The following is a 25,090-nucleotide window of genomic DNA, read 5'->3' on the forward strand; positions in this document are numbered from 1 at the left end:
ATATTAATCAGTTTTTTTTTAATTAACTAAAGACATAAATCTTCTTGGTTAAACAAGTCAATTAAAATTATTTTATATTACAAAAAAATCAGGGGGGCGGCCCGCTGACGGTATCTGGTCATGAAAGGTACTAACTAAGTATAGCATCAGTATAAAATGGAATGTATATCAACCGTTTTTGCTTAGCACTATGCACTATTTTAATTAAGCATTTAAATAATTAGGAATTAAGCAGACGAACTAAACGACATGAGTTTGGGTATGAGTTGGCGTTTGTTTTAAATTTCGTATTAAGAGAAAAAAATAAGCAGGATAGTGCAAAAATTACATTACATTCAGGTTCATTCGGGTATTCACTATGTTCATCCTTATAATTTTGTACTTTTAATTCGACATTAGGGGAAAATAGTTACCCTTCGTACACTTTTCAGATTTTATTTTTTTACGATGTGATTAATTGTCGTATTTACCTAGTTTATGTGCTTAAGTATAACAAATATATTATAGTTTGTTACAAAAAAGTTCAAAATTCTTATGACAAAAGGTTAAAGGGTTATAGGCTTTTTTCTACAGAAAATAATTGTACGAATGTACCCCACGTATTGGTATGGTAGGGGTAGGTTCGTACAGTAAATGCGGTAAATACGTACGCCATGGGGTAGATTCATACAGGGTAATTAAAAAGCCAATTAAAATCGTTCAATTTTTATTAATTATTACAAAAATATTTATTTATCAAAGAACTAACTTAATAATATGTGACTTGACTAATAGTCGATAAATCTTGAAAAGTAAAAATTAACAATTGCATCCCACGACACTCGCGCCCCACCCTTATGCTAACTTGTCTATGTGTGCGTAGACGATTCGCGAAATTATAAGACTCGGCTCGAAATAAAAACTGACGTGCTCCCACCTTGAGATCTGGGGAGGGACTGAAAATTTATTGACAGCGATGTCGAATAATAAGTCAAAACCGTCAAATGATTTTCTCCATACTAAAAAGTATGGACGACGAATGCCAAAAAGTAAGCAATATTTAAATAAAAATTACTATAATATTATGTGATATAATAGAAATTTAACACGGTGAACTTATTATTTACACTTTTGTGTCCCCATTTAACCAAAAATACATGTATAAACTAGCAGCTAAATAGCTTAAAAAACGTTAATAGAAAAGGTCGATTTCAGTGTTTGGAGTGATGTTGACGATAAATTTACTGAGTTATTTATACAAATTTTATAAATATCATGCGGTGAAACTTGAGATCTATCTATTAAGATACTGAATGTTTTTTTTCATCCATAATCAATGCTCCAGTTTTAAGATATTTCGAAAACAGTAAGCGCTATTTAGGCGTTCCGCAAGGACTGTCCTCTTAATATGTTGGAAACTCCACTGTATATATATATACAGTAGAGTTTATAACATATAAACTACTTCTAGTATATTATTAAGTAGTTGGGGTAGTTATTGGAAAAATAACAAACACTTGATTTTTTAACAGTATCTTAGTGATATTCTTTTTTTAATTTATCATTCAAAGTTTATCGAGATGATTGCAAAACCTGGCTAGAAATATTTAAAGGATAAAGTGGATACGACCGTCAATTTTGCCCCCCAGCTCGGTGTTCTGTAATTGGATTTTATGAGGTCAGATTTCCACACGTGTGAATTTTCATACTGATTTCAGTTTCAGCCTGTATTCAATGTGTATTTTATTTGTTAAAATGAGATTTATATTGATGTATGCCCGATGAAAATAGGGTCACTTTTTAAGGAACATATGACAGGCTTCCCGTGTTTTGTTCCAGTTAGCAGATATTTAATATATGCTTTTTCATATATTGGTATAGTTCCATTTTATGAAACGTTTTTTTTTAATACATGATAACATTTCAAAAATAAATAAAAGACGGACAATTTATACAAAAATATATTACTATTTTTATTATATTATTATTTTTAACATAAGACAGTTACGATGTTCTTTTGCGAATCAAACGAAATTTTATTTAGGCGTTTATATTCCAGTTGGCCTAGACAAAATTACATCGCGATTGTCGAGTTACCATTAGTGGACCAGCCAAAATTTATGTATGTAATCTAAATCATGTATAATGACTATTCAAATATGCTTACTCGAATAAAGTAATTTCATATTTTGACAGATCGACAATTTACGTTATAAATACAATAATTTAGACGAAAGCGATGTTCGGAATCGCGAAATGCATACATATAAAACGATTTTACGATTTTATTTAACGGTTATCGAACAATGCGGAGATTCCGTCAATATTGTTAATATGAGTAATAAATGTTTTCGATGGCCGCGTCGATTAAAGATTGGAAAATCGATAATTTTATCGGCTGATAATATTGTTGTTTGATAATACGATACGGTGTTATTTTACCAGACTATTGAGAAGCGAAAAAGTTGCTTACTTAAGAATACATTTTAGGGTATTATTTTTAAGGGCAAGGTTTGCCACCCATGCCAAACCTTGCGGCTCATCTTTTTATCTGAAAATCACGTATTTGTTATGTTGATATCGATGATAAATTATTGAATATTTGATAAGAATTATAGACGATAATATTCCTAAATTTCAGAACGTAACTTTTCCAAAGTCTATTTACATTACATTTCATTAACAGCCTGTAAATTTCCCACTGCTGGGCTAAGGCCTCCTCTCCCTTTGAGGAGAAGGTTCGGAGCATATTCCACCACGCTGCTCCAGTGCGGGTTGGTGGAATACACATGTGGCAGAATTTCATTGAAATTAGACACATGCAGGTTTCCTCACGATGTTTTCCTTCACCGCCGAGCACGAGATGAATTATAAACACAAATTAAGCAAATGAAAATTCAGTGGTATCTGCCTGGGTTTGAACCCGAAATCATCGGTTAAGATGCACGTGTTCTAACCATTGGGCCATCTCGGCTCATTAATCAGTCTATGGTTTTAACTTTTTTTGTGTTATAATATTAAATCACAATATCGTGTTATAAAACCCTCGGCTCTATTAAATAGCAAAATTTTACTTGTCAAAAACTTTATGAAAATCAAAATAAGCTTTATTCAAATGTTATCTTGAACGTAATTTTAAAATATTAAACTCAAAGTTACAACCACTACTGAATGTACACATATTCTAACGAGAACCGATAAAAAACTCAGTAGCTATAGACAGAAGTGGTTAACATCATCCATTCATCTTACATCCTGGATGTCAATCAAGGAATAAATTCTCACGTCAAAAAGGGGGAAATATGTTTATGAATGTATGTATTTTCACCGATGACTAGAATACGGGTGGACCGATTTGTATGTTTAAAATATTATTCGATTAAGGTAAGTTCCAGGTATTCTATTATTAAACGGTTTGTGAATTTACAAAGAGAATTTAAAATTCTTCAAACACTTCTGACACTGGTTTCAAACAGTTGTTAATTTTTTTTTATAATAAAAATAATGACTCCTTTTTTTAAATTTATATAACCTCTTGTACAGTCGATATATATCCCTTTATAATATTTCTTTATGGAAATTTAAATTAATAATAATGTTTTAATAAAAAAGAGGTTTTAATAATATTGTTCCATTTGATGTACCAATGTCAAACATTTTTATTATTCTTTATTTGTGATCTAGATATATTTATTTATTATTATTTTTATGAAATAGGTTGGTGGAGATTTGGCGACATGGTAGATGGTCACCGCCATCCATAGACAATGGCACTGTAAAACAATTTAGCCATTCCTTACATCGCCATCACGCCACCATCTTCGGAACTAAGATATTATGTCCCTAGTGCCTGTATTTAAACTGGCTCAGTCACCCTTCAAAACGGAACACAACGCAGCTGTTTTACGGTAGGATGTGTGTCGTGTTACCTACTCAGACTTGTACATAGCCCTACCGTTGAGTATACTTCAGAATCTCGGTATACTTCGAACAGACTCTTAATTTACGCTTAATTTAATCTTGTAAAAGTTATGATTCAAAAGTAATTCAAAAGTTATAGAAACTCATTTGAACTTGTTTAAATTAAGTGTAATAAGATTTTATTGAAAATATTATTTAGTTATAAACTGTAATGTAACATACATTATTGTGAACATTGTTTCAAATGTATTAAATTGTGATTACCTAGTACATTACTGGATGTAATCTTTTAATGTCTCATAAGAAATTCAATAGCGTAACCTTAATTTTGATAAAATAATTTCTTTGAGACACGCAACATTGTAATTGGGAATTTTAGATAAATAGGGTGAGGTCGTAGCCGTAATAGCCTTAAAATACATTTATAGCTAATGCCTTAAATGGGCAAAAAAGTATGCGTCATACCCTTCGTTACATAACTGCTGTGTCGCCATGAATTCAATGGCGTAAAATATTTATAGATATTCGTACACTTCTTCAAAACTAATATTAACTATATATCTATATCTATAACCTTGCTATACCTTATTAATAGACCCAAATATGAGCAAGTTGTACGTGAATTTTAACTGAGAGTGTGGGTTGGACACCGGACAAGCCGAACATACATTAATTCACAATTTAGGCACACGAAAATTCAATGTTGCTCGAAGATCTGGGATGGCTAAGTTGTTAGAAGGCATCTTAACCAATGACGTTACGCGACGCGTCTTAATAAAAACCTTCGTCTCAAAGGGAGTTCAGGCACAGCAGTGGTTCTGACAGGCTGTTACATTACCTTTTTTGGTTTTTCTGCGGTTTGTATTATCTTGGTATCATCTCGGCTTGTGAATATGTCAAATCTTGTTAAATTACAAAAAGTATGAGCTAAAATAAAAAAAAAACAGTTTACCTGTACGAGTAGGTCGTGAACTCAAATGAAGATTTTTGATCATTCATCAATTTATTTGTCACGAAATCAAAACAAACGAAGTTGTGAACGCAGCTTGTAATAAATAAATTTGTTTGAACAATTTTTCATTAATTTGTGATCGTTATCATTGTTAGAATATCAATCAACGTCCGTCGCCTCAAAAATCACTTCTCACGAAAGATTTGTATCAATAACGCTCGATCATTCGGGAATTCTTAAATTGTTAAAAGGATTTTTTATTATAAAATATTAAAATAAATTTCAACCCTTTTTCTCATAAAGTATATTTATCAACATTGGTAAATGTTCTCGTAAAAATGGTAAACTAAAAAAAAATTAGTAAAATTGGTAAACTAAAAAAAAATTAGTAAAGATTTTTAATGGTAAAGTTAATGCGATTTTTACACTGATAACCAAAAAAAAAATAATAATAAAGGAATTAAGTGAATGTTGATAGCTTAATACATTATTTATACTGACATAAACTTTGTGCAATCTTGATCTCACCCAGAGCACAGCTCACATCGGAGTTTTGCAAAATGTTACCAATTTAAACACTACCATTTTGACGCCTTTTTATAGCGTTGGTAGGCGAACGGGATTTTTTTCCACCTGATTTGTGTTCACCACTGTCCATAGACATTGGCACCGTATGCAATTTTAACCATTTCTTAACATATCCAATTCACCACCAAACTTTTGTGCCTGTATTTACATTGTTACTCACCCTTCAAACAAGAGCACAAGTCTCAAGACTAGTTTTGATATTGGCAGTCTTAATAATTTTTAGATTGCATTAAAACTATTTACTCCAAAAAATGTTGATGACGAATATTTTTTGAATGAATATAACCCGTTGTTCGAACCTGTGACATTGGGAATTACCCTTTTATTACCTAGCCACTATACCAATAAGGTGGCTTGTATACGATGGGTTAATAACGCCCGACTCCTCTAGGACTACCCTTACCCCGTCTGGTCACGATAGCATAAAACTTGGTACTGTCGTGTTCTCTGTAAATAAAGAACCCTTTTCAAGCTAACGAACACATAAAAGTCGAAGGTACATCATACTATAAATGCTATATACTATAAAGACATTAAAGTCGCATTTACTGTCGTTATTTACTAAACTGCTGAGTTATTTTCTGAGCAAATATTTAATATTTTATAACTGTCTCACTTTATTGGCTTGACGTGCTTTTAAAATTGTTTGTTGAAAACAACTTTAATAGAAACTCTTCAGTCATACGCCTTTGGTATTCTTGAGCTTGTATATATTTATTGAATATTGTAAATAATTTAAAATTGTATTAAATATACAAACTCTTGTATAAGATTTTGAATTTGTATGTGTCAGATAAAATTATGCCACGTGTGCATTGCAGATTTGACTAAATCTGGACATGGTTGTTTGATTGATGATGGTTGGTTCTATAAGATATTTTTTGGACTTGGAAACTCTTGGTTGGATTCGTGGACTGAGGAGCTTGTAATATTCGAAACTGAATGTGTAATTCTAAATAAATTCATAAATTTGGCAGCATACTAAATTTAATTGCACATTAAATAATAGTGTTAACAGTTTACTCAATGGATTCAATACTCCCCTTAGCTATATCTGGTCATAGTTAAGTAAAAATTTGGCGTGTCAATGAACCGACCAACTTAATATTCAGCTAGATTGCTTAGAAAAAAAGCCATTGAATAGAGTCATCGTACAATGAAACTGCTATCACAGTATTAGCATACGTTTCAAATTAAAGTGCCTTCAAATTCCAGTTTACGTTGACCCACTCTTTTTATTATACCGATTATTATTATGAATTTTATGTTCTCGACGTAAGAGCTATCCGCCTTCAATAATGGACCGGTCTAGAGGTCTCCTGATATTGGCTTGGTTTTCTTTGATGTTGATTTCTGCTTGTGTCGGCGTAGGGCTCGAAAGACAAATTAGATCCGCTCTTTACAATTTGTGGTTTAATAAACAGCGAAAAGAGAAATTTAGGGTATAAGGTAAAATGATAATGGAAGTGTTTACTCTGAATTGTTGGATAAAAGCCCAACACTTAAAAAAGACGCTAAAGAGCTATAAATTTTAGAAATTAGTCTTTTAAGTAATTGGAGACATTTATTTATTCTGGGACGGCAGGTGAACAAATGGGTTACAAGATATCACGTGGTGCCTTAACCTTCCTTTTCCCTCTGCCCAAAGACTGGAACTCAGCAATAGACAGTTTTAGTGTGCATTAACAAAGTATAGAATAGACCTGCGCAAAGTTCACATTTCAATCCTGTCCAAAATATTAAAAATACAGTACTTAGTATCACAGACAAGCACTTGTTTTTTAATCTTTACATAGTATAAAACAAAGTCGCTTTCTTTGTCCCTTTGTATGCTTAAATCTTTAAAACTACGCAACGGATTTTGATGCGGTTTTTTTTAATAGATAAAGTGATTCGAGAGGAAGGTTTTTATATACAATACATAGACAATATAGTTAAGTAACACTGATAATTTTTAAAGTTTCTAATGTGATGTCGTAAATGTATACATTTTTTGCGCTTACATTGTAAACACTGGCTGAACCCTACTAGATAGATCAAAATAATGTACTACAGAATAGTACACCTCAAAAATGTCTACAAAAACGTCCACGATGGTATATGTCTATCTCTTAAAGATAACCCACAATAAACATTTTTTATCGTTTACTTTTTACGAGAAATAATGACTTATTTTCGAAGCTATTTTAAGCAATATAGCATTAATCCTTATCCAATTAAGTACCTTAAATAAATTGTGCATTCAATATAGATCAATATGGCCCTTTACAGTATGTAATTTAAATGAATATTTTCGAAGATATTACAGTTTTAAAAATTGCGGAACGTAGCGTTTGCGGTGGTACCGGCCGGCAGGGGCGGCGGTAACGTGCCTATAAATAGCGCGTCGGAGGCCGCGGTTCTCTCCCCACCGACTACGTTCTGAGCCGAGGTGCGATCTCATAGGATACACCCTCAGGACGAACGTCACTCTCGAGCCCAAAAGGGTTCACCTTAAGCAGAGTTTTAACACTCGCCCCAACGTTCGGTCAGGCTGTAAAGGCCAGTAGGGCCAACAGCACTACTCAATCAAGATACAAAAAAAACGCGGTTCTCCCTGTAGCACTTTGAATTTAGCAGCGATCGGACGCGGTTATTATCGGAGCTCTCTAGCGAGGGAAATAACAATCCATACTTCCATACTATACTATTATTTCATATTATAAATGCGAAAGTAACTCTGTCTGTCTGTCTGTCTCGCTTTCACACCAAAACTACTGGACTGATTGAAATGAAATTTGGTACACAAATAGTCTAGTAGCCTATGCCTGAGAAAGGACATAGGCTACTTTTTATTTGAAAAAAGTGTTGAAAAGGGGGATGAAAGGTTGTAAGTTGTTGAAAGTATTGTCATGTTTAGAATTTTTAGAATTAGAAGCATTAAACTTATATTTTAGGTTGTACACTTATAAACTAACATATCATGACACCCACTCAGGAGGGAATAAATAACATATATATTTTCGTATTAGTATTTATTTTGCACTTACAACTCACAAACATTCTATCTTGCACTTCCTAAGGTTCACTGGTAAACCATTCTCTTAGCATTGTGCCCACCGTTTGTACAATAAATAGTTTGTGTTTTGTGATTTTATATGACTAACCCATAACTAGTATATCCACAAAAGTAAATGTACTCGAAAAACGGTACACTAACAGAAAGGGTAATTAAAATAATTAAGTTTGTTAATTAGTATAATAAATTAAACGAATCAAAAAGTGTATGATATTTAATATAAATATGCTTCAGTTCCGTATCATTTGCATGCGTAAATTCAATCATGTACAAATTATATAAAATAAAAGAAAATATACCTTAGAATTTTTCTACAACTAAATCCCATTTGTATATAAGTTCCGCCGTTTGAATATGGTTACGCCTCGACCGTAACCATATTCAAACGGTGGAACTTTTTGTTTGAGCTCTTTGCGACAGAACAAAAAGGAATTTCTTAGTAAATATTTCAGGTTGGAAACTAATAAGCTTATTTTTCATACTTTATTTCTTTGTAAAAATAACATTTATTTCTATTGGAATCAGAAGACCAAGTCGTAAGTAATATTTACTTTTATACCAAGCAAATAATATTAGAGATGTGCAAAAAATAAAAACAAACGCATATTTATTTTGCACAAAAATTAATTAGAATCAGCAAAAGCTGATTATTATATACATATGTAGATAGGCTTTAATATTTTACAAAGTATATGTAGGTACATATAAACATTAGAAAGGTAAAATAAAGTTATATGTCAGTTTTTTTTTTATTTTATATAAGATGGCGGATTGGATTGTTCCAGCTGATTGTATTTGGAACTATCGCATAATAATTATCCTAATAATAATCTTTCCTCGCTACGCCAATGCGCCATAGACCTTAGGAACTCAAATGCCATGTTCTATATGTCTATATTGCTTTACTCAAGCTTCAAATTGGAACACATCAATATAAGTATTGCGGTTTCAAGGTAGTGTAAATTATATGAGACCACTCATAGGTACCAACACATTACTCAGAGCCCTACCAACAAGTTAACAAATTTAAGCGTTTCTAATACCAATAGTCTTTTAAAACATTCTTTATTCCCAGGGTTGCCAGGACCGAAAAACGTAGAAGTCAGTCTCAGTATTTAATAAGGCTGAACGTATATCCATAATGATCAAACGTATATTTTTTTTGTTTGGAGGAGCATTATTTTTAAAACATTATTTTCGTTTATTCACATTAACGCAGAGACTGAGTGTCCAAAAGAAAATCTGGTGAAGCCTCGCACACAGTTTTTATCCGGACACGACTACATAAAGCTAAACATGTCCGATTAAACACACACACAAACAATATACTATTTCTGCTTAATACGGCTAGTATGGCAATTCATTGGTATAAAAGTTTTTTTTTTAAATATTTTAATAAATATTTTATTAACTAGCCGATATTCAAATCAAATCAAAATATACTTTATTCAAGTAGGCTTTTACAAGCACTTTTGACAAGCATTTTTAACAAACTATTTAAAGTAAAGCTACCACCGGTTCGGAATGTAGATTCTACCGAGAAGAACCAACCGAGACAATTATATATATATATATTGTTGCAGTCGTAATAAAATGTTATACTTGCAGCAAAACTATTTCCTTATGCATAAGATAAATTGTTAAGAAATTGATGAACTGTTCATATTCAGGTAAATCCACGTCCAGAGATAAACAGAATCTCCGAAGAAGGTTATAAAATTAAATCTATAATAACATAATTGCGAAAGTAACTCCGTTTTAACCTGTCATGAAACTCAGTACGAAGTAAGCTTGGACAGTAATGTATAAGATGAAGATTTGCTTGATTTTTTTTCGATTTTGAAGCAAAATAAAGAAATATTATATATGTTATTATAAATTCTGTTCACCATCATGAGTATCTACTTAAATATAATATAGAATTTTTTTTTTAAATAATAATAATGATACCAGCCCTGTAGTAGCCCTGTGTGTAAGGTGTACCAGTGCTGAGATCGGGCCCCTGCTCAGTATCAGAAGAATTTATTAATTGTAATTTAAAAAATAGTAGAAATAAAAATCGTGGAAAAAAGGATTAAAAAAATTGATTTGTGGGGAATGTAATAATGTTATGCTAACCTTTTGTACATTGTAAAATGTTCCTTTGTGTAAAATTATTAAAAAAATATGAGTTTCTTATTGTAAAATTATATTATAATATACCTATAAAAAATAACGAGCTTACGTTCCGCTGTTACACTTACTGCGTACAGACTAAAAATAATATTTTTATTTTATTTTTTAAGAAACGTTATATGCAAATATTCGGCAAATAATTGACCAATCAAAGGTCTTATAAATAAGTGATGAGTAACCTTAATATATAACGCTGAAGAGTTTGTTTCAACTCTAAAAATCTACAAAATATTAGATTTAAAGAAAATTTTCAGTTTCGCACAGCCCATTTATTAATAATAATAACGACGGCGGAGCAGTAGCGTTTAAAGTGGGTTACATCGAGCCGAGTATCTCGTCTATGTTATGGAAGCGCTGTCTGCGTTTGCCAGACAAAAAACGACGATAACAATATTTAGCAATACACAGCGCCCATGTCGCTTAAAAAATATGTTCACATTAAACAGAGTATCATCATTGAGGCATTTGGAATAGCTTATTAATAGTATCTGTTTTCTTTTAGAGATTCCTTCTCTTTTTGTGAACAACCCTCACAACTGAATTCGAATCTATAAAAAAGCCGCAAACATTTACACCTTTGCCATCTCGTATATTTTTAATAAAAATAAAATAATTATAAGACACGGCACATATTTTCTATATAAGATTCTATTATTAGACTAAAATGAGAAATAAAATAAAAGGAAGTCAGTGCAAATCCTTAGTAGGTTTTACGGTGCACAGTTACGTTACACCCAGGTAAACGACAGTGTAAGAGTATGACATAAGTAGAGCATAAAGAAATTTTTGATACACGACATTGTTGTCAGCGTATAAAATATTAATTATTTATAAAGTATCAAACTACACATATCGATCAAAGAAATATTCTTTTAAAATTTTGTTTAATATTTTTCTCATCGACTGATATAATTGATAGATAAGCTTGGACGTGAGATTTGTTGAATTTTATGCACGATATATAAATTAAATTCTTATTAAATGGCGGATATATGTAGTTAGATATGTTTAAAAGAGACATTATTATTAAGTTTCTTGTTAATTCTTATGTAACGATTTGACAGATATTTAGTTTAAAACTCAAATTCAGATTCAAACATATACTCAGGCCTATGAATGATACTATGCCAATACATTGCTGCCATTGTATGCATTCCCAAGCCTCACAAATAACGTTAGTTGTTAGGCCTGTTTCTGAACTCTTTCCAGTCGTGTCGAACTATTATCTTCCTATCGGATTAGGAATCGAGGATGTATCTGTGTCTGCACAGACACTTGTGTGTGCAATGTGTCCTGCGTATTTGAACAGTCTCCATTAAAAAAGGCTGCCACAACCGAAATCGATCATACGAGGACATAAAAAAATTGTCAAGCATTTAAAAATAGCACCTAATTTTTAAAGAAGTATATTTTCATTTATTACTGCGTTCACCAGAGAAAAATCGACTGCAGAAATACTGTAGAAATAATGTATAGCGTCCAATATCGCTTGGCTACTATTAATATGTTTTCAAAACGCTGCAGTAAATTAAGGGCGTTTGAAGCCAGATATCTGTTTCCCTTCACTGATCCCTTGGCATGTTTCTGTCAAAAGTAACGGTGAAAAACTATCTCAATTATGTTGACGAAATCCAGTCTCATATTCCTAGTTGCAGATTCCTTGATAACTTTTATTTAAAGACGTTTTACGTAATAATTCAAATGGGACAAAACTTGAACTGATAGTAATTTCTTGAAAATAGTGCTATTGAACTAGAAAAACAATAGACGGAGTGTGGTTCATATTGGATAATTTAAAAGTATTAAATAGTATGAAGTATTTTTTTTTTATATTGAAGGCACACAACGACTTAAACTTTGCGTTAAAGCAAGATATTGCTTCTACGTAGAGTCGAATTTACTTTTTAAAATTTCACATGTCTAATTTTGGCAGGTAGCATTAAGTATTCAATCAAACAAAAAGAACATTATTCATGTGAAGTAAAAATACAATAAGAATTTTGTTTAAATAATATTATTAAAAAAACAACCTTAAAATAAATGAAGTCAAATGTTTTCTTCAAATTTAAATGGGATCAATCTCCATTTCTTTCTTGAATTATTATTATAATTATAACTTTTTCTCTGTGTGATGCGCCATCTTTGATCCTTAGAAAAAAAAAACCCTAATATAGACCCTAGCCGAAGATTCTAGAAACCAATTCTAATAGACCTTATGTTTGACGTGTAATCCTTTACTTTTTCAATACATATAGAAATCTAAGCACGATTATTAATCATGAAAATCTATATTATTTTTTAAAAGGTAAAGGGTAGGTAAATTAACCAACTGATGGTAAGTTTTTACCTCTGGCAATAGACATTTGCACTGTAAACACTCGAATCACCAATGTGCCACCAACCTGGGTAACTAAAAATTTGTTTCTTGTTCCTGAAAATGTACTCGTTCAAACTTCGAACTGGAATATAAAACTGAAGATATTTTACTGTTTGACGACAGGACAAATAATGAGTGGATTGCATATATTTTACCACTAACGTATTTGAGGGTCAGGGCTGGAGTCACATCAAATAACCAATTCAGATAGAAAAGTCTAATATATTATTGAAACGGAATAGTAAAAATATATAACATCTGAGCGAGGTCATTCTCTCCTATTAAGGGCAACCATTTAATGAATATGTCATTGCTCTGGACCGATATTGGATATATTAGACCAATTAATTTTATTCCGGCATATATGTATCTTTTCCCTGTCCAATCTATTTTGGGTCGACGCAGCATGTACTTCCCTTCACCTCCTCTATTATTCGTCATCTGATCAAATCCATCTCTATCGTATCCCTCAGAAATTCCGTCTATGTCTTCTTAGGTCGTCCTCTACCCCTCCCTCCCTCTACGCTCATGCTCATCACTCTTTTAGTTACGTGATACCATATATGCATATGTATATAGTATAACATCAAATTAGGTAACTAACAATGCTCGCTTCGTGGAGATTTTTTAGATAAAAATAAACTCTATATTATATACTTAAAGTCGGCAGGGGAAGTTATATTTAATATAACAACGGGAAACTAAGTAATACCTACGCAAGTTGTCCGACTCTCAGTTTTTGAAGTTATCATTTGTATAAAAATTATACGTGAAATATATATTTTTTTACCAATTTATTTTACCTATCGTTAAATCTGTTCGCGTGATATTTTTGTAAAATTGCCTTCGTATTTTTACGTTGACGTCACACAACAATTTATTTATAATCGTGGTATATAACGTTTCTTGCCGGTTCTTCTCGGTAGAATCTACATACCGAAACGGTGATAGGTTTACTTTAAATAGTTTGTTAAATGACGATTCAAAAGTGCTTGTAAAAGCCTACTTGAATAAAGTATATTTTGATTTTGATTTTGATATATCTTAATAGATATGGTAACGTTCAGATGTAAAGTCGACTTAAAAATTAGATTAAATAGATATTATATTTAAATATCAGCTCGCTGTGCACACAAGCCGTCTTCACCGCGCGCCAAATTTTAAACATACATATGTTATTTTCCCGCGCTTTCGCCATGTTTGTCCCTCGAGATGACAGATGCATACACAGATAATATATATTAAAATAAAATATAAATCCAAAACCAATTAATATGTTATTATAGATCTGTGTACACTACAGACATAATAGAGTAATTTATGTGTTAATAATTAATATTTTAATCGCAAGTCGACCTTTGACAATTTCTGTACCCAAATTTAGCGCAAGCCTTACTCTTAAGTTAAGTTATTAATTTCCTAAACAAGCAAAATTCGTTTTTAATGTATGTAGAACAATTATGTTTGTTTAATTTATTTTCTTATATTGGTAACTTTTAAAACAGTAATTAGTAACATTTTTATAAATTGACTATATTTTGATTTTTGTTAACTCGTCGGAATCTTGTGGAGGCCCCAGATTGGTTGCCCCGGCTGCGCTCCCCTAAATCCCTGTAGCTAATATTATTAACCTTAAGCCATTAAAGGATTATATTAATTTTACCACACCAAATTTAATAATGTGATTTTATCAATTTTGAAGAACAACCCGAAAAAACAGACAGACGAAAAAAAGTAATTTCAAAAAAAGCTAATTATTTTAAAATCACAGACTGTCTCTTTAGTCTTATTTATTTCTAAAGAGGTCTTGCGTATATAAAAGTTTTAATACGTAGTCAATTTGTGTGAAAGCCCTTACGACAGAATTATCTCGATAATATAATGTACCGCACTCGGGTTTAGAATTCACGTTGCTTTTAATTCATTATCAAACAAGTCGGGATCGTAACTTAACGAAATTTACTCTCAATTTTTGCGAGTGATTTTAATTATTAACTCCGTATATCAGATACGGAGCTATGAAAATTATTCAACCCAACATTCAGTATAAGTTGATTGAATTTCTAATATTAATTACTATTTGTACTACTATTACTTATTTTATTTTTTAAAAGGAAAACTTTTTACTTTGACGAAATGTTGTTTACAAAATCCAAAGTGTAAAGCTAATATGTATCTCTTTTTTTACAATTTAAATTAGTGTGTCACCTGTGGTCAATTCGTCCTAATTTTTGTACGAAATTTAAACATTAAAAAAAAATAACTTGGCGCCGAATGTTGTCGGTAAATACCTCGTAAAGCTATTAGTTACTTTGATGTTTTATAAAAAAACTTCGATCAATTTATAATGTTATATTTGGTTAATAACTTATATTTATTATTTTTCTTTCTTTAAAATTTGCAACGGAATAAATATCTATTTTATTTTTTCAAACAATTCCTTATTTATAAAGGAAGTAATGTTTTTTAATAGACAAAAGAGATCAACATTTAAATCCTATAGTTTCAGATGATAGTTATGCAACTGCATTGCATTTCAGTGCAAAGAAAAGAGCTAGAAGTCTAAGTCTTGCGTACTTCCTATTTTACATATATACATACAATAGTGTACTAACACGAGATCTAGCTTGAGATTTGCAGATCGAGCTTGAAATTTGTAAAAACAAAGTTGCATGCCGGGGTTTCAGACCGTAATTTTGAGTTCTCATTGACTTGGACCATCTATATACTTATTGTCACTTGGTTTTGGTCCTTTTTTTGCATATACGGTAAATATTGGTGTAGACTATAGATATTTTAATTTAAAACACTCAAGTTTAATATCTTAGCTAAAATGAAAGTCTCATTTTTAATGTGTATTCCATTAAAGAGAAAATCCGTTTAATTAACTAGTAAGACATAGTCATATAAGGTATATTACTCAATACAAGATTATATTAATGAAAAGCGTGGAAAATGGAATCGAAATGGTGCAGAAGAGTAACTACTGAATATCTAGCAGATTATTCTCGGAAGAATCATCTTTCCGAACCGGGGGTAGTAGTTGTGGTTTACATTTAAATCAGCACTATAATATGACGATTCAAAAATGATTTTATGAACCTACTTAAAAATAGAATATTTTGATTTTTACCTTAATTCTGTAATGCAAACAAATAAATTTATTAAATTTTGTGACGTTATGTGCTTATGAGATATTTCTTTTCTTTTCAGATCTCGAGGAAATGAATCTTACGCCGTGGCGTTAAAGGTGAAAATCTAATAATGGCAGTGAACAGCCCTAGTGGATATCCCCCACTCTCTCCGAAGCCTCTCACTCCAAAAAGTCCCCGACATTTCATTTTTCCTCAAAAGAGTCCATCCATTACTTCCAGCACATCGTCGTCTGGGTACTATACTCCTCAATCTGGCTGTAGCTATGATAAACATGTTCCCCCAAAGAGTCCGATCGCTCACGGGCACAGGAGTCCGGTAAGTCCAAGGCACTTCCACTTCCCGCAAGTTGCTGAACCACTACCTGAACGCACGAGTCCATGCAACTTCGAGCGATCCCATCACGGCCTTCATTACACCACATCTCTGAAACACAGCCGCCGTGAGAAGTCTAGATCACCGAAGCCTCCACCAGTGCATATTCATACCAATCCTGGTTACGTATCACCTAATCGAACGAGGAAACTATATAGCTCTACCTCCACAGTGAGCTCACCTCGGCTGGTGACATCGCCGAGTATAATCTCAAGCCAAACGGATGATTCTATTGATGCAATGCTTGGCACACCATCTGCGGTCATCAACGACGCTGATGATGAAGCCACAGAAACATCTTCTCGGATTAGAAAGTCCACATCTGATCTGACAGATTTAACTGACGATACACCCCAAACTCGTTCTACGAGTATAAGTAGACCATGTTCTCCGATGCGTCGAGGGTCGATGAAAGGTGGACTGGCTTATCTGGCGAGTAGACGAGGTTCACGAGAGTCAACGGTGTCCAATTGTGATTCAGTAGAAGATATTGGGCCACTTAATTTCCAAAATACTATGCGTGGTCGTCAAAGGCGGACCTCAAACTTTTTGGAGTTGCCAGGTGAGAACATTTAAAAGAAATAAAAGTGATCTTACATTTAATTTAAGCATTATTTAAGTTAAATTACTAACACACAGATTCATATTTATACAGATACTAGCGACCCGCCCCGGCTTCGCACCGGTTTAATGCTGATACCAAATATACTACAGAATGTCTTACAACGTTCACAGTTTTTCAGTCATTAGACAATGCAAACCGCTATGTCCCTGTGTTTTAAATCTGTAATATCTTCGAAAATATTCGTTTAAATGACATGCTGTAAAGGGCGATATTGATCCATATTAAATGCACAATGTATTTAAGGTACTTAATTGGATAAGGATTGATGCTGTATTGCTGAAACTCGCTTCGAAAATAAGCTATTGTTTCTCGTAAAAATTAAAGGATAAAAAATAGTTATCGTGGGTTATCCCTAAGACATATATCATTCCGGACTTTTTTGAAGATCTTTTTAAGGTGTACCATACTGTAGTACATTATTTTGGTCTATCTAGTAGGGACAGCGTTTGCAATGTAAACGCAAAAAAATGAGTTTTTTTACATCACTTTAGAAACATCTAAAATTATCAGTGTTTCACTACTATATTGTGCATGTATTATACATATAAACCTTCCTCTTGAATCAATATATCTATTAAAACTAAAAAAACCGCAACAAAATCCATTATGTAATTTTAAAGATCAAAGCATACACTGGCGCAGACAGCGGTAAGGGACTTTGTTTTATACTATGTAATAATAACAATAGAAAATAACTAGTTTTTACGTCAAAGATGAAATAAACTTTATCTTACACTATGTAAAATTTGTATTAAAAAAAAAATAGTAACCAGAAATTTATTTAGATTTCGTCACATTCACCAGCCAAAATACAACCATGTATAGATTCGTATTAGTATAGCGCTTCACAATGAAAACTCGTCACTGTATCGGGGACAAATATTTACCTTAGAATTCCATCCAATAATTTTGTCGTTAAGGGCTTTTCGGAGAGGGCAATGCCCTATTCGATCATAGCGAAAGAATATTATTTGATCAATAAAAACATTTACATTTTCGTTTTAATTTCCACATTATAATTTTATTTTTTTGATTATATTTTCAAATTATATTTCATGTACAAAATAAATTAAAACAGTTTATAAATAAAATAATTTTGTTCTTTAATTATGAATTATGTAGAAAAAATATGTAAGGGAACGATTTGTCTCATTGGAAAAGCTTAACTAGCTCCATTTGAATTCACCACCAATAGAAATCTATCATTTTATCCTTTATAAGAATAATAATATAAAGTTTACTTACTTTGAGAAAGGCCTCGATGCAAAGCCGAATGATAGGTAGGTGACCGGTAGGTCCCATCCACTCATCCGATATTCTACCGCCAAGAAGTAATTCTTAGTAGTAAATTCTTTGTGCTCCGGTTTGAAAGGTGATTGAGCCAATGGAACTATACGCATAAGACTTAGCATTTACCATCCAAGGTTGGTGCCGTTTTATAGTGCCAATATCTATAGGCAGTGGTGACCACTAACCATCAAGTGGCCAATTTGCCCATTCATCTACGTGTATTATAAAAAAAAATACGCATTTAAAGGATATCAGAAGGAAGAAGCGATATATGGCTTCGATATCGTAACATAATAATCTATCCTAATCTATACTATAATATTATAAGTACGAAAGTAACTCTGTCTGTCTGTTTGTCTGTTGCTCTTTCACGACTTAGCCACTGAACCGAATTTGATGAAATTTGGTATGAAGCAAGGAACGATTTATGCTTAACATTTGACAACCAAACTGTAAAACACGAGCGAAGCCGCGGGCGGCCACTAGTAATTAATAAAAGATAATTGTGATGTTCTATTTTTCGTAGACGTTATTACTTCATAAGGTGTTGACAAGGAGTTGACACAAAACAAGATTTTCTACAATGACAACTTTGTCACTAAAATTGTCATTGGTTTACAACTAACAAAAAAAAAACACGTCAAGAAAACAAATTAAAAAAAATCTTTAAATTTAGTAATTTGAAAGTAATTGATATTACAGGACTAAAATATATTTTGGATTCCTTTTTTATTTCGTTTTAATTTTTTTTATTTAATTAACAATTAACGAACAATTTTAATCTTAATCAAACATCATACACCATAAATACCACGCAGCTAGCTAACTCCATGGTTTTCACTGTTTTTATGTAATATGCAATACTATTTATTCCGTAAATATATAGCGCGATACTGCGCTATCAGACGCTTTTTTATATTGCATTACTGGTTTTATCCACCTTAGTAAAGGAACTGGAGCATTAAGTTTCTACCCATTGAGTCCATTGTAAATCGTGTTCACGAAACCATATAAGTGTTTTACTAGTTGGAGATAGTTCTATCTGTACTCGTCAGGTCTTTCATAATGCTTCTAAGCGGCCGGTATTATTTTGCAGTAAATTCGAAAAAAATCTTGCGTTTGAAAAGATCTTTAGAATTGATATGAACTTATCTTAGATTATTTATATATGAAGACTCACATCGCAGTTCAACAGAACTGAAAACAAACGAGCCAACTTTTTTATCTTGGCGTGGGTGACAGTTACGCTTGAACTACGGTCGCCGAACGTACCTATATCAATTTACTAGTGTGCGTGTACTTAATGGCTCACTGTTGGCACTATTTTTTCAACGCGACAGTCTATCGAGACATATGTAAATAATCAAAATAATTTATACGTAAACTAACTCTAACCGCGGCTTTACCCGCGCGAAATTGATAAAATTTTACCTGTAACACATTAACCGTCATCGTCACCCCCAATTTCACCCCCTTGAGGGGTGAATTAAAAAAGGTGCCTATATCAATCCCCGTACTCAAACTATCTCCACACCAAATTTCATCTATATCGGTTCAGCGGTTTAAGCGTGAACAGTTAAAATAGTTACTTTCGCGTTTATTATAATATTAGTATAAATGTCGGCCTCTGTTACACAAATTAAACTTAAATATCCATCGGTATCTGTTATTATACAATATTGCATACAACATGAGTTAAATTTAAAGTAATTAATAATAAACTGCGGAAATATTAAACACGCCTATATTAAAAAAGAACATTATTATTTGTAATTAATTGGGTATTATAGAGCTTTGTCCGTATTTTAAGCGCTCGTGCATCGTTCATCCTATCGAGTTGAAACTTTGCGCAGTTAATACACTCGCGTGAAGGTTGCTGGTGAGTAATAAAAAAAAATAGAACGTTCTGATATTTAAATTTGGAAAATATATATACGGCATTGCAACCTCCAGGCGTTTGTTTTAATCACACTAAATGAAGGTGCCGAAATGACAAAGTGGCTGGAACACGTGAACTGTACCCGTAATTTCGATTTCACAGCCAGATAAACATCACTTATTTTTTTAGTCTCCATTGAACTATATTTACTTAGGGTAGGGCTTTGCGCAGCCTGGATTGGTACCAACCACTCATCATATATTCTACCGCCATACTTAATGTTCTTGAGTCCAGTTTGAATGATGAGGATTGAACTACAGGCAAAAGGAGCGTAACAGCTTAGTTCGTAAGGTTAGTTGTGCTGGCTACCTGGCTGGTGACCGTTTACGATCAGGCGACCCGCTAGCCCGCCCTACCATTAAAACAAAAGAAAATTGACATTGAACTAAGTTTATGTATCCTGTCACATTTTTATTGCAGAATAGTTTATTCGTAGTGTCTCCTTTACTTTCAATATATCTATAGCAAGCAAAATTTCATAAATAAATATTTATATAATATCTACAGCGATCCTCTTTTCCTACGGGAGTGATTTACAAACAATTCTTTGTTAAGTTTTGAAGTATCTAAATGTTCGGCTTATTTCGGTCTTAAAGCGGCTTATCTGACTTAATGATAAAACGTCGGTATCTCTCTAGTATTCATATATTCAGATGAAAATATTTATTTAAAGCTCGTTGAAAATCTAAACGTTAATAAAATTTATACCACATGAAAATTCATCAAGGATTTTGCAAGTCGTATGATAATACGCCCGTTCGGTCACTTCCTTTATATATTTCATCAAAATCAACGTAGGTATAGGTATTTTATGCGAGTATATTCTTTTAAGCACTGTTGAATAGTTTACTTATATTAGGTAGTATTTACTCTACATTTATGCTACCGCTAAACAGCAATTTATTTTGCTTTGTTTCGGTTTGAAGCATTGGTAAGCTAATTTGATTATAAAACAAGAGATTTAATATGCAAGATTTTAAACGACAGTTGTCTATTGCGCCATATCTTGCCTCCAGTAGGATCTTGTCACTTCTGCTATACTAAGGTTAAAAAAAAAAAAAATTTTTTATTATTGTTATTTTAAAAAGTACCCAAAAACCGACACTAAACTAAAAAAATACCCTTTTCTAATTACCTGTTAATTTAGCAAAATATATTTCAATATTGTCATTTAAATAACGGATTAACGCAAAACACCTAAACATGACATAATTATATAATTTACAAATCGAAATAAAAAAATACTACTCTACAAAATATTTTTCGTATAGGGTTTACAATTATTCGAAGAAACGCAGGATTCTTGCTACGCGGCCATGTTTTTAAATTTTGATTTGTATAAGTTTACATGACAAGTTAATCTGTACTACAATGCAAAATAAATTCGCTTAGATAATCTAAACTACGCAAATGGTTTTAATGCGGTTTTCTTCAATAAACAGAGCGAAGGTAAGGTCTGAATGTGAAATACGTGCATTTTATAGCAGAGAAAAGCCAAGAATTTCATCTTTCTTTACCGGAAAATGAAAGCTAATATTTTTTATTTTTATATTTGTTCTTCAATAATAAAATTTATAAATATCCTCATGCTACCCGCGTGAAGTCGGCACGAGCACCTCGTCTATACTAATATTAGAAATGTAAAAGTAACTCTGTCTGTTGTTCTTTTACGACCAAAGTACTGAACCGGATTTAATGAAATTTGGTATGGAGCAGTGAATCTGCAAGAAAGGACATATATATATACACATTATTCCATCCATGAAAGGAAAAAAGCCAAATAAACAAAATTTGACAGCAAATTGACGCGATATCATTGGTAGAGAGCTCGATTAATCTATGATATTCACTATGGATTTGCGGAAAAATGGCGTTTTGAACGTCGAAGAAACTTTTATCGGAATTTTGGAAGTAAAATTAAAGTGGAAATAAGTAGTTAAGTGTTATAGTGTTGTATTATAAATAAATATATATTAATCATAAACTCTTAGTAGAACACAATATAGCTGATTTATTAGCAAATCGCATGAAATACGTAAATTTGGTTTGTTTATCTTTTTTCCTACTTTCATTGGAATAAGCTATATATGTTACTATTTTATTTCTAACATCTGACAACCAACCCGTAAAACACGAACGATGCAGGCGACAACTAGTACTATATAAAACCGTTATAAAAACCTACTCCATGAATTCCTACTCATTCGTACGTATTCTTTATCACTTTTATATACTGACAGATATATATAATATATATATAATAAGGTAGAGAATAGATATGTTTAAGTCTGAAATGTCTTTTTTTTTTAATTTTATAAATTTATTATTATGACGCGGAAACTTTTTATTAAGACACACAGCTAGTACAACATGATAACTATTAGAATGAAAATATATGTTCAAAATACTAATTATTGCTAATATGAATAAAATAATATTATATAACTTAAATATAAAATTTTTGATACTTTTCTGTGTCCAATTATAATTTTATAAATAATGTGTCCTCAGAAAAATAATGCAATTCGTATGAGATGAAAGATTGTTTAATAAGGGAAAAATACACTAATTAGTTTTACAATAAAACACATAAATAAAAATAATAAAATAAATATTTCAATTATTATTCTTAATATTGTACTTATTATATACCTCATTGTTGTCGTGAAAATGTTCTGGATCTGTGTAATTCATAATTAATTTATAATGAATGTTTTTTATTGGAATATTTTTTTACAGTCGTCGAGCACTCCAGACCGAGAGTCTGTTCGCTGCCTGAGAAGCCATATAACCCTAGACTATCGGACGACCTGTACAGGCTTCGGACATTCTCCATAACAACAAAAGGCGGTGTGGTGAACTGTGGTGATTCAATTTGCAACCGTCGCAGTCGTTCTAACACATCCGTTAATTCTACCAATAGCAGGTATATATATATATATATGTATTTTTTTTAATTTTGTTTCTATTTTTAAATTTATAAGGCCAATGAGCAATGCTATAGAGGCCGCTTACTAACTCCTTTAGCTATTGAAGCATTCAATCCTAACACAAACATCTATATTAATGTTGTAAATCAACAGCCAGACCGAATTACTTTTGCAAGTAATTCGGTCTGTCTGTTGCTGATTCACGGACAAATTACTGAACCGAATTTGATGAAATTTATGAAGCAAGCTTGATCTCCAAGGAAGAGCATAGGCTTTTACACTAAGGCATACTTTTTATGTCAAAACCTAACCGACCAAAAATTCAGAAATAAGACAGGCAACAAATAGTTGCAATATCCATTTGTAGCACTGTTAAAAAAACATATTACTAATTTTATTGGATTGTAAATCTACTCCAGAGATGGCGAGTTGAGAGTTCATTCAACCACACTGCTGCGGTCACACACACGTTGCACATTTTAATCCGACACTTACAAGTTTTCTCACGATATTTCCTTCACCGTCCAGCTAGAGATAAATTATGAACACAAATTAAGCATACTATTAATTTTATTTTCATACTTGGTGGTACCATTAATACTACTACTGGTGGTGGTATAGGAGATATTCCATCACTAAACAGTAATAGTTAGGATTGTTGTGTTCCGATTTGAAGGGTAAGTGAGCCCGTGTAAATACAGGCTCAAGGGATATAACATCTTAGTTCCCAAGATTGACTATGTAAGTAATTGTTAATATCTTACAGTGTCTATAGGTGATGGTGACCACTTACCAACAGGTGATCCATTTGCTTGTCAACATACATACTATAAAAAGTAAAAGAAATCATTTAGCGTAAAAAGTAAGAGCTCCGCCCGTTGTGTTTTGATTAGATTTTATAAAACGATCAGATATAATAAAATTTAACTCAAACAGAATTATCTATACATATAATAATATTGGAGTGTCTGTTTATAATATTAAAATATCAAACCCATTTTACTAAATGCATATGTATGTATACACGGTACATATACCAAAATAACATTTTTTACAATTTTTGTCTATCTGTCTGTTTGTTCCGGCTTATTTCTGGAACGGCTGTACCGATTTCGACGCGACTTTCACTGGCAGATAGCGGATGTAATGATGAGTAACTTAGGTTACTTTTATTTTAGAATTATATATAGAATAAAAATAAAACCACGCTACAATATCCAAATAACTTAAATTCAAACAACGCGCACGAAGGCGCGGGCACAGCTAGTCTTTAACAAAATCACTTCAATCCGTCAAAACACTCTGGAAACAAGTCTAACAAAAGACTATCTAAAAAACTTCTTGCGTATTTTCTTTAATACGCTCGAACCGTTAATCTGATTTTCGTACTTGATTACAAAGTTGCGTGACCACAGCCGACCTATTTGGTTGCTGTTCTCTTTACAAATATACGTAATAGTTCTTTGTAATTGATGATGTCCTGGTATCTTTACCACGATATCTTTATTAGAGCTTGAAGACTTACTATGTTTTTTTTTCACACGCAGATTGTCATCGTAACTTTAATTTTTATTAAATACTAGCGACCCAATTCGGCTTCGCTTAGGTGCAATTTATTAATAAAGCACTCAGGTATAATGTACTTTTCTACCAGTGTTTTTTTTTAAACAGATCATTAGTTCGGTAGATAACCTGCATGCATTAGAATGACTGTACAAAGCGGCAGAT

At 32.2% G+C, this 25,090-nt stretch overlaps 1 protein-coding gene across 1 annotated transcript in view; it reads left to right on the forward strand.

Moving 5' to 3' along the window:
• The window catches only part of LOC113403521 (uncharacterized), a 102,445-nt gene that overhangs the window by 35,744 nt on the left and 41,611 nt on the right, over positions 1–25,090 (forward strand). The window contains exons 2-3 of the mRNA XM_026644105.2: positions 16,264–17,140; positions 23,172–23,358. Coding sequence (XP_026499890.1) covers positions 16,315–17,140; positions 23,172–23,358 — 1,013 coding nt within the window. The 5' untranslated portion in view covers positions 16,264–16,314. The remainder of the gene's footprint in view (positions 1–16,263; positions 17,141–23,171; positions 23,359–25,090) is intronic.

Source organism: Vanessa tameamea, chromosome 25 (assembly GCF_037043105.1).
Source record: "Vanessa tameamea isolate UH-Manoa-2023 chromosome 25, ilVanTame1 primary haplotype, whole genome shotgun sequence".
In the NCBI taxonomy this organism is placed as follows: domain Eukaryota; kingdom Metazoa; phylum Arthropoda; class Insecta; order Lepidoptera; family Nymphalidae; genus Vanessa; species Vanessa tameamea.